Source organism: Peromyscus eremicus, chromosome 7, assembly GCF_949786415.1.
Source record: "Peromyscus eremicus chromosome 7, PerEre_H2_v1, whole genome shotgun sequence".
NCBI lineage: Eukaryota > Metazoa > Chordata > Mammalia > Rodentia > Cricetidae > Peromyscus > Peromyscus eremicus.
The window spans coordinates 90,266,158-90,278,358 of NC_081422.1; the positions used below are offsets into that span (position 1 = coordinate 90,266,158).

At 37.6% G+C, this 12,201-nt stretch overlaps 1 protein-coding gene across 1 annotated transcript in view; it reads left to right on the plus strand.

Moving 5' to 3' along the window:
* Xrn1 (5'-3' exoribonuclease 1) overlaps nt 1-12,201 on the plus strand; it is a 110,189-nt gene that overhangs the window by 52,343 nt on the left and 45,645 nt on the right. Inside the window, exons 22-25 of the mRNA XM_059268385.1 lie at nt 1,491-1,604; nt 4,132-4,230; nt 7,156-7,271; nt 7,849-7,995. Of these exons, the coding sequence (XP_059124368.1) occupies nt 1,491-1,604; nt 4,132-4,230; nt 7,156-7,271; nt 7,849-7,995 (476 nt within the window). The remainder of the gene's footprint in view (nt 1-1,490; nt 1,605-4,131; nt 4,231-7,155; nt 7,272-7,848; nt 7,996-12,201) is intronic.

The following is a 12,201-nucleotide window of genomic DNA, read 5'->3' on the forward strand; positions in this document are numbered from 1 at the left end:
GTTTTTTGAGACAGGGTCTCTCTATGTAGCCTTGGCTATCCTGGAAGTCACCATATAGACTACACTTGCCATGAACTCACAGAGATCTGCCTGCCTCTGCCTCCCAAGTGCTAGGATTGTTGGTATACGCCACCATGCTTGGCTGATTTTGTGGTAGTTTTTAAGAACTTATTTTCTAGAATAAATTTTCTACAACACACCATTCTTAACATATTGACATTTTTTCATAATACTTCAAAAATCCTGGTCTTAGCCAGGTGTAGTGATGAGCACCTATAGTCCTAGCTCTTGGAAAGTTGAAGCAAGAAGATTGTGTGTTTGAGACCATGGTGGACAACATATCAAGATCCTTTCTTTAAAAAAATTTCTTTTTGCCAGAAATTGACTAATGAATATTAAAGGCTTTCCCTTTGTGTGCATAATCTCTAATATTGTAAGGGGACAGTAGGTACTCTTTATCCAAGAGTTGGTTCATGCATTTAAAATTGATCACCATTCTGAGTATTGAGACAAGTCTTAAGCTGTCATTCGGATGGAAATCATCTTTGTCCAGTGCATCCATGCTGTGTGGGCTATCCACTCAGTGCCAGCTCAACCGTCACAGTATCGTGTGTGTGATAACATTTATTTTACTAAACGACTCCCAAGTGCAAGAACATTGGTACTGGCAGTTAGAAGATGCTCCCTTTAAGTGAAAAGATGAAACTTTTCCTCATAGGATGAGGATGGTCCGATTACAGATAGTAAGGGAAATTGTAATTCATGAAATTGTAAGGGAAAGTGCTTGTTTAGCTATTGCTGCTCTGCTTAAAGCTTGGAGCATGCGTCCACATTTCATAAGTTCTCATTTGTTAACCACATTTCACCATGGAGGCATGTATCGTCACATCATCACATGAAGGGAAAAGGTGAATACAGTGCTAGACACTTTGAAAGGAAGAGACCACATTCACATAGTCTTAGTCTTCTATTACTGTTATCTTTCACTGTTATCTAGTGTATAAAGTAAATGCTGTCATAGATATGTAAGTATACAAAAGTACTTATAGGTTTTGGTACTGACCATGGCTTCAGACATACGTAGTGTGGAGGGGGCTTGAAATCTTACCCTATCCCATGGATAAGGGGAATACTGCTATCTATACTAACCCTAAATTTGGGAAATAAACTATAGTGTAGTCATTAAGAGCACAGATTGCCTGAGGTGGCTTCTTTACTATGTGACCTTGGACAAGATTCATTGCCTTTTCTGCCAGTCTTCAACCAAAGGTTGTGTAAGAAGTAAATGAAATAGATAAATGTATGAAGTATCTAGAAGAGAGAATGATGTAACAAGTCAGTGTATGTTTTAGGTTTTGGTATTATTGTATAGAAAATCTTATATTTGACATTTGCAGATAAAACAGATTTAATCTCATAAGAAGAAAAGATGATGTGCAGGCTTTAGAAATACTAGCTGTGATGATTAACTCCTGTTTCATTTTGTATAGGACATCCGAGCTTTTGACTCTCGTTTCTCCAATATCAAAACATTGGATGATTTGTTTCCTCTGAGAAGTATGGTCTTTATGCTGGGAACTCCTTATTATGGCTGCACTGGAGAAGTTAGTTTCCATTTTATTATTAATTAACTTTTTATTAATACAGTTTTTCATCTTAAGTGCAAAATAAAAATGTAATGCTAAAGGGGAAACATAAGAAAGAATTCACTCATGAAACTTAAGAACACAGTATTGAGCTATAGGGACAAGTGGGTGATCAGGAGGTGGGAGAAAGTATTCAAAATCCGGTGGGTTTGGTTTTGGGGTTTTGGGGTTTTTGAGAGGGTTTCTCTGTGTAGCCCTGGCTATCCTGGAACTCACTCTGTAGACCAGGCTGGCCTTTAATTCAGAGATTAACCTGTGTCTGCCTCATGTTGAGATTAAAGGTGTACAGCATCACCACCTGGTTTGTGTTTATAATATACTTGTTTATTAGGTTATATCTGAAACAACCATAAAATTATTTTAAGTAGATTTTAGGCTCAGGGCTAATGAATTTTTAAATGTATTGATATGTTTAATAATTTTACTTCTCACACAGAAAAAAGTACATACAGATATGGAATAAGAGAAAATAAGAGTCTATGGGGGACAGATTGGCAGTACTGTTAGGGATTCTGAAGCATATGTGCATATGGCACATGTTTGTGTGTGTATACATGTATATTTTTCTAGCTCTATTTTTCAAAAGAATAAGACACAAACACACTCTGGTAGCAGTGAACATACATAATACTCAAATTTTGACCTCTAAGACCATAGCACTTCACTAAAAGCAATAGTCCTTCTCACTAAAGTATCTGGTTCTAGGTCTGAAGCAGGTAAGATACAAAATGACTTTGATGCATCAGATGCCAAAAAGTAAAAGTGCTCAAAAGAATAGAAAGACCTATGCCAGTAAGCACAGAAACAAGGTAAAAGGGCTCCTACTGGCCAGATCTTAAATGTTTGAGTAGCAAAACAATTGAGTACAGTAACAGATTAGAATACACAGAGACTTATTCTTACTTACAAATGCACGGCCTTAGCTTGGCTTGTTTCTAGCCAGCTCTTCTAACTTAAACTATCCCACTCTCTTTAACTACATATTGCCTCTGGGCTTTTATCTTTCTTTATTCTATATATCTTTCTTTCCTTCTTACTCCATTGCTGGTTGTGTAGCTGGGTAGCTGACCCTTAATGTCCTCCTCTCCTTCTCCTTTTCTTGTTCTCCAATCTTTTCTTCCCAAATTTCTTCTTCTATTTACTCTCTCTGCCTGGCAACCCCACCTATCCTTTCTCCTGCCTTGCAATTGGCCATTCAGCTCTTTATTAAACCAATCAGATGTTTTAGATAGGCAAAGTAACACAGCTTTACAGAGTTAAACAAATGCAGCATTAAAGAATGCAACACTTCTTTGAATTATTAAACAAATATTCCACAGCATAAATGAATGTAACACATCTTAAACTGATATTCCACAACATATAACTTCACTACAAAAAGCAAAATAAGGAACTTTGAGGGGAATAGTGGTGCAGTTCAGTGGTAGAGTGCTTGCTTAACTTACTATGTTCAGTCTCTAGTATATACAAAGGAGAAAGGCAGAATGAAACGTGAAGAACAAATTGTGTTCTTCAGAATACTTATTGTTTTTAAAACACACACCAAAAAATGATCTGGATATAGTTTACATTAAAGAATGCTCAATATACAGCTAGGAGCTGGGAACATAGCTTAATAGTGGCCATGGGGCTATCTACAGTCTTGACATTTGGGAAGCTAGGGCAGGAGGATGAATTTGAAGCCTGCCTGGACTACATAGCATTACCTGCCTCCATAACAAAAAGACACAGATAGCAAAGTTCAATATCTAATGGTACCTTGGAGAGAGAGGAAAGAATTCTGCATAGGACATTATTGGGTCCATTGATAAAACTGGAATGTAAAGAATAGTTGAGATTAAAATATCAATGTAAATTTATATGCCTAATAATGATACTGTTGTTTTATAATAAAATATCCTTAATAATATACACAAAATACTTAGAGGTAAAGGACATAATGACTGTAAGGTATCCTCAAAACACTGAGAGGACCTGGGATTGTAGTGCATGTTTGTAACCCCAGCACTCAGGATGCTGAATTAGAGGGTCACCAAGTCGAGGCCAGCCTAGACAACAAAATGAGTTCAAAGCTAACCTGGAAATACATACTGAAAGCCTGTTCCAAAGAGTAGTAGTAGTAGTAGTTGTTGTTTTTGTTGTTGTTGTTGTTGTTATATGCATGTACATATGCACATAGTATACAAATATTAAAGACATATTCTTTATAGTATTAACAATGAGTGAATCTACGTCAATGTTTTCAGATATTTTGGTAATTTGAAATTATCTACAAATAAGTTAATTTTTATATGTGATTAATACCTATTAAATATAAAATGACTCACTCTTACAATATTTTAAAATCCTCCTATAAATTACAAGAAAATTTCCACTTTCTAACTTTATGACAATAAAATTTTATTTTAGGAAAGTATCATTCAAATAAGGAGAAAAGTAAATGAATGTATGAAAGATTAAAACACTGTGATTACCCTACCCCCAGGTTCAGGATTCGGGTGATGTGATTACAGAAGGTAGGATTCGTGTGGTTTTCAGCATTCCATGTGAACCAAATCTTGATGCTTTAATACAGAACCAGCATGTAAGTACAATAGTTGGTATTGTTTAGAGTAAACTTTTTTAATGCTAGGATATTTTTTCTGCCTCCTTAAAATTAATTTCAATATTTAAGAATAAGCGTAAGGGATAGAGAGATAGTTCAGTCAGTAAAGTATTTTTAATGAAGCATGAGGACCCTAGTTCATATCTGCAATACTCATGGATAAGAACTGGGCTCATGGGGGCTGGAGAGATGGCTCAGTGGTTAAGAACACTGACTGCTAGTCCAGAGGACCTGGATTCAGTTCCCAGCACCCACATGGTGGCTCACAATGGTCTGTAGCTCTAGTTATAGGGAACCCAACATCCTCACAAACACATACAATGTAGGCAAAACACCAATATACATAATAATAATAAAAAAAAAAAAAGCTGGGCTAATGGCACATGCTATACTGCCAGTACTGGGAAGACAGGTCTCTGGGGCTAGCTTGCCAGCCAGCTGAGCCTAATTGATGAATGCCAGGATTAGTGAGAGATCCTGCCTCACAAAAGAAAAAACTCAAGTAGATGGATCTGAGGAATGACACCTAGGTTATCCTTCACTTCACACATGCACTGTGCATTCATGCCCATTCATAAACACACACACACTAAAAACATAAGGGAAAAGTAGAAATCTGTTCCCCAAATCTCATGTAGACCTATTCATATCAGCCTAGTATAGCATGTTAAGTACCCAGGTTTAACCCCTAGCATTGAAACAGTATATACACACACATATGTAAATCTTTAGCAAAAAAAAAAAAATGCAGAGATTACATTATTAATTGGTGTTTATTCTGTATTGTTGTGATCTGACTTAAGGCATTAAGGATCAGCATATTCAGGAGGGAACTTTAGGTATAGAAGGTAGAGGTGTCCCTAAAATCTTACCATCAACTATTATAGGAAGCGTTTAGAAGACAGGGTCAGAAGGCATCAGTGTGCCATTAGATGATTAAGCTGGAAGACCTGTATAAAAGGTGTTCCTTGTACTCTCATTTTCTTTACCTTAGTATTTTAGCTATACCCTTTATGTTTTTTAGGGTACTATTGATGATTTTAATTAACTTTGAATTACAGCACAGCTTAGAATTCTCAAATGGAGTACCATTAGTACTTGGAATAGGACACTTGTATCTATGGCAGCTTTGTAAATAGGACATTTTGTTCATGGGCTCTAAATGCTAGTAACCTATGCCAATTATCATAACTGAATGTGCCTCTACATATTTCAAAGTGCTTAGTAATAAAGTGATACTTCTTATAATCAAGAAATACCATCTTAATTATTTTGATCTGTTTTACAAAGCATGCTTGTTCTATATTTTATTATTATTAAATCTGATGATACTCTTGTTGAACAACCATGTTCTGTGTGTCTGTGTGAGTGTTGAGACAATATTTTGTGTAGCCCAGGCTGGCCTTTAACTCACCAAGTAACCAAGGATAACCTAGAACTCCTGATCATCCTGCCATTGTCTTCCAAGTATTAGGGCTATGTACATGTACCACCATATTTGCCTACTAACATATTCATACATTTTAATAGTAATTTGATATTCCAGCCCACCAAAAACAATTACCTATTTGGACATCATTGTAGATACATATGATCAATAAAATAATGGTGGCTGACTTAATCTCTTACCCACTCCAAGAAATTGATTTTATGTTGGTGAAAATATTTCCATATTCATATATGAGTATAAAGTAAGAATATAAACTGTTGGGGCTGGGGATGGAGCTCATTGGGTAGAGTGCTTGCCTAACCTACATGAGCTTCCTTGGGTTCAGTCCCCAGCACTATATGAACCATCTTAGTGGCCCAAACCTATAACCCCAACACTGAGGAGGTGGAGGCAAGAGGATCAGAAGTTCAAGATTATCCTCAAGCACATAGAAAGTTCAAGGCCAACCTGAGCTACATGAAATGGTCTCAATATATACAGTCATATAACTTACAAAGTATTAGACTATGAATAAAAATTAGTGTCTTTCTATATGCATCATATAAGGACTAGATATGATTGTTAGTGATAGTTGATATTAGATTTGCAAATTTCTTCCTAGTTAAAAATTATCCCATCTAATACTTCTTTTTTTTGTCTTTTCTTCTTTTGTCCTGCCATATATTTTATTTTTTAAGTGAAAATAGATTTTCTCATACAATATATTTTGATTACTGTTTTCCCTTCTTTTTCTTAATTTCACAGTCATTAACTACACAAATTAAGTTTCCATTTATTTGACTGTGACTTTCATATAATAGTAAATATTAGTGGAAAAGATTACTTACATTCGTATATGAAGGACACTTTTTACTTCCCTTACTTGCAACTGATTTGATGTATTTGACTTCAGTGTACTCATTTTTCTTGATTGATTTTTTTGTTTGTTTGTTTGTTTTTCGAGACAGGGTTTCTCTCTAGCTTTGGAGCCTGTCCTGGACTAGCTCTGTAGACCAGGCTGGCCTCAAACTCACAGAGATCCACCTGCCTCTGCCTCCTGAGTGCTGGGATTACAGGCGTGCGCCACCACTGCCCAGCTCAGTGTACTCATTTTTGAGGCCTTATTCTATTCCATTTACTCTCTAGCTAGCTCTGCTTAAAATATGAAAATTAGTTTTTAAAAACGTTGTGTGAAGACTTTTCTGTTTCATGCCTACAGAATTTATTTATTAAGACAGATTTATAAACTATGCTTCCTACTCCTTCATTCATTCTTGGGAAGACTGTGCTTTAAAGAGAAAGAGAGGGCCTTTCAGATCCTTCAGGGGTCGGGGGACCAAGGGACCATCTGTGATTATGTTGCCAAAATCCAGTGGTCAGTGGTGTTTTAATTATGTGCAGATCTCAAAGGTAACCAGATAGTACTTAATGTAAACATGTTTCCATAATTGACCTCTTTATTTTTATATTTAAAGAAATACTCTATAAAGTACAACCCAGGATATGTGTTGGCCGGTCGCCTTGGAGTGAGTGGATACCTTGTTTCAAGGTTTACAGGAAGTATTTTTATTGGAAGAGGATCTAGGAGAAAGTAAGTTTGTATTAGGGATATTTGCTTAAAGTGGCAGAAAAATTAAATATAGAGATTAAATGCTTACTATCTCAGTATTAATTTTCTCCAATTCATGACTGTGGACTAAGTTGCCCATCAGTTCCTTCTGTGGTGGTCATTTACATGAACAGCAGCATATGCTTTAGATGCTTTCAAGACAGTATGAAATTTTAGCAGCTAACCTTGAAAAAAGGTATCAGAGGGTGTGTGTGAGCCTTGGGAATATATTTCTGTGAATTTTGTTACTTTCTTTTTTTCTAATTACATAATTTATTTATATGCTTTCTTAACTTAGATTTTAAAACCTGTCCTGTAGTTTTTTTTAATTACTACTAGTTAGTAGTAACCATGCAAACTAAAATGTAGAACAATCAGAACTGAGCTTTTCTGAAAGTTGAAAATAATTGTTGGGGTTGGTGACGTAGCTAAGTGTTATACCACTTGTCTGGCATGCTCGGGACTTTGGATTCAATCTCTTAGCACTGTTTTAAAAAAAACAACTTTTATTTTTGAACAAATTTTAAAACACTTGTGTGTATATGTGGTTTAAACTTAGCCCTCATGGAGACCATAAAGCAAATGTGGGTTTAAATCTCAAATTCAACAAGAAGAATGAGGAAGTCCCTGGATATACGAAGAAAGTTGGGAGTGAGTGGATGTACTCATCGGCGGCGGAGCAGCTTCTCGCAGAGTACATAGAGAGGTGAGTGTCCAGCCAGCTTCTCCCCAGCCTCTCGGCTCAGGCATGTACTGCCTGTTTTGCCTGGCTCATACCCATTTGAAAGGGAGAGTATGTCCTTCAGTACAATGTACAGCAACAGCTAGGCATGATGGCATACACCTCTAACCCCAGCACAAGGGAGGAAAGGTAGAAGGATCAGAAATTGGAGGCCAGTCTTACCTGTGTAATGCATATGAGGCCAGCCTGGGCTATGTGAGACCCTGTTTCACAAAAAAAAAAAAAAAAAAAAAAAGTGCAACAACATATTTGCATTAATAATCCCATAGGAAATGTGTTACCATTTTTTATTAGTAAGTGCTACGTTACTTAGAAAAAATGTTTTCACTTCTGATTTACAACTTAATGTTCTTCATACTATTGCGCAGGTTTCTATCCTCCTTGTCACTGAGGATCCCTGTGTTGGTTTCATAGGCTCTCATAATAAAGTACCACAAGCTAGCTGCTTGTGGTACTTTCTAGTACTTTCTAGTTGTCATATATCCATTGATTTTTCAGCTATGAGTTCCAGCTCTTCTACATTCTCTCAGCTCCCTGTAGACATGAACATAGTTCATACAGTTTTTATTACAATTTTGGGTTAATTTTATAAGGTTTACATGATTATGATAAATACAGCTAGACAATGTCATATATTATCATTACATTTTCTTACCTATCCACATTTTTATTTTCACTGTTTTTTTTTTTCAGTTGATTAACATCTGTACACATATATATGACCTGAGCTGAAAATTCTGCCGTAGAGATGAAGAGTTCTCTTAGTTTCATCTCTGTCCTTAAGCCTTTGGTGTAGCTAGAGTTTTCCTGCCTGGCCCACAATCAGGACAAATCTCTCTCACCTGCCAGTCCCACAACTGCTCAGACCCAACCAAGTAAACACAGAGACTTATATTGCTTACAAACTGTATGGCCGTGGCAGGCTTCTTGCTAACTGTTCTTATATCTTAAATTAATCCATTTCCATAAATCTATACCTTGCCACATGGCTTGTGACTTACCGGCACCTTCACATGCTGCTTGTCATCGTGGCAGCTGGCAGTGTCTCTCTGACTCAGCCTTCCACTTCCCAGCTTTATTCTCCTCCTTGTCCCGCCTACACTTCCTCCCTGGCCACTGGCCAATCAGTGATTTATTTATTGACCAATCAGCAACACACTTGACATACAGACCATCCCACAGCACTTTGGTCTCTACTTCAGCTGAAACTGGTGACTCTGAGCTTATGGCCCAGCTCTTGGACCAGAGACAGTCTCTATGTCCATACAAATTCTTCTATTTTCTGGCTCCCATTCCTTAATCTTTATCCCCATGTTGATGGTACATTTAACCACAGTAGCTGATGGGGATGGGGGTGGGGGACTTTGTGTCTGGAAATACTTTTTTCTTTCTCCTACACTTAACTGTAACTTGTCTAGGTAGAGTCCTAGACCAGAGATCCTTTTCACTCAGGATTCTGAAAACGCTACTCCATTCTTTTCTTGTCTCCTGTATTGTCATTGATAAGTCCTGTGAGTCCTGGCTTGATTCTTTATATTATGATCTATCTGCTTTTTCTAAAGATACTATTGTTTCAGGTTATTTTGTATGTATGAGTGTTTTGTCTGCATGTGTGCCCATGCACTACTATATGCCTAGTGCCTGTGGAGGGCCAGAAAAGAGGACATCATATCCCCTGGAACTAGAGTTACAGATGGCTCTGAGTCACCATTTGGGTTCTGGGAACTGAACCCTGGTCCTCTATAAGAACAACCAGTGCTCTTAACCTGTAAGCCATCTCTCATCCCCTTGGTGACCTATGTTCATTTCCTGGACTCTTTCTGTCAGTTCTGTTGGCTGTGATGATATGTGCCTTGGTACAAATTTGTTCCCCATCTCTTCTGTTGGTTAGCCCCTAGAACTGATAACCGTTACATTCGGGGACTCTGCCTTGTGATGTTTCTTTAATAACCACAAAATCAACCTTTTTTCTGTTCTTCCTCTGTGGGACTCCTGGACCGATCCTTTTGTCTCTTCCTTCTCTTCTTCTCATCCCTTTTCCGTACTGTCCTACTCGAGGAGACATCTTCAGTTTTATCTTCTTCATTGGTTGGATGGTTGGATGGTTGGTTGGTTGGTTGGTTTTGGTTTTTTGTTTTTGTTTTTAAGGACAAGGTCTCCCAGTATGGCACCCCTCCCCCCCAGGCTGGCCTCAAACTCAAAAAGAGTACAGACTGGCCTGAAATTTGTAATCCTCCTGCCTCAGCCTCCTGAGTGCTGGTATTATAGGCATGCATCAACATACATTCATCATATCTATATATAAAATAGTGGAATGTCTTTCTTTTTAATGTGTCTGCATATACCACATGTTTGTGGGTGCCTGCAGAGGCCAGAAGAAGGCATCAGATCCCCTGGAGCTGGAGTTACAGGCAGTTGTGAGCCACCTAAATATCTTTATTTCCATTTTCTCCAAATTGTTTTTTCTCTTCTATTTTATTTATTGCACCTTTTATGTTAGAATTTTTTCTCCACTTTCTAATGCTTCTTGGTGTCTATATTTAACAAGGATTTACCAAAAAGCCTATTGGGAATTTAGTGCACTTGGGTGGGGCTTATCACATGGGACGTTACTATTTCTAAAAATGACCTTCTAATATTCATTACCCTGTATGTATATCTTCTCTCTAACTGGCTAATTTTTCCTAGAGAGGTATCTTCTAGCCTTTTCCTTGCATGATGGATGTAAGGAACAAAACTGACTGCTAGTATTCTGGAAATTAACCAGGTAAAATGGGTTTTGTTGTCCCATGGATTCTGTGATTACTTCCTACCCACCCTAGATCTTTCTTAGACTGAAGGAAATTTTCCCCTGGTAGTAGTAATGCTGCTAACAGCCCTCCACCTTCTGGAATTTTGTGGATAAAGAGAACTACCTCACCTAAAGTCATGTTCCCTTTCCACCACACAGTTCCTGGTGTGGGAGATACAAAAGCAAAGGCAACCTACTTGCCCCAGCCCAGGACAAACGCAAAGGGCTACCCCAGTTTGAGATCTTTGTGGGACTGGCCAGGAGGTTCCCTGAGAACAGTTCACAGCTCAGCGTCTTTCTGTGTCCATTGCCCGCTTCTGCTTGTTTCCTTTCCCCTCCCCACTGTGTTGATTTCCAGGTCTCCCCACAAACTGCAGGTCTGTCTCCTCAGACTCTGCTTTCGAGAGACGCGATGCTCCTGACATGCTATATACTACTTATGTGTGCATGAATGCCACATACAGCTCAGCACCTGTCCTTTGCCCTTGCACCATCCCTGTCCCCAGCTCTCTGTCTCTGGTATAACCAAAGCTAGGGTATTTCTTGGCTAACCTGTCTAAAATATAACTGCAGATGTTTATGCAAGGGTGGTAGCAAGTAAACAACTATTCCAACTACTTGCCATATACATTTTCAATGTAAATGCTATTAAATATGTCTGAATCCTATAATTCCTGAATGTTTACAGATTCAAAAGAAACTTAGACTTTTTTGTGTACCTATTTTTTTCAGTTGTATAAGTTTATTGTACATAGCTAAAGAGCAGTTCACACATGAGAAACTGAACTGGGAGTAAGAAACTCGCTTTTAGTTCAGCTCATGAAACACTAGGCCAGAAGTGTTGTAACCTTTTATGTGATTGGCAGCTGCTCTTTCTTTCCGGTGACTTGTCCTATTTGTTTATTCTGTTTATTCCTGTCCATCAGTTCAGCTGAATCTCATCCATCCAGTATCTAATTTCTAAAAGTTTGTTTCCCCATTATAGGACATTACATACCCCATTTCTCTTTTTTGGCCTATGTCCAGTTTTCTACTTTATTGTTATTTTAGTGAATTGAGGAAGGATTAAAGATTAGTTTAATCTGCTTGGATGTACCTGAGAGTTATACATGATTCCAAAAGAAACATAATTTTGAAGACTATCAGAAGAAATTTATAAACTGTTATAATTTGCTACATTATGAAATGTTTCAGCTTTGTTACAAAAATTAGAAAATTAACTTTTAAAACATATATATTATTGTAGCACAGTTATTGTCCCAGCACTGAGGAAGCTGGGTCAGGAGGATTGTAAGTTTGAAGTTAGTCAGGGTTACATAGGAACCCTGTCTCAAAAACAGTGAACTCACAAATACTGTTTTCATACATCTAATCACTCA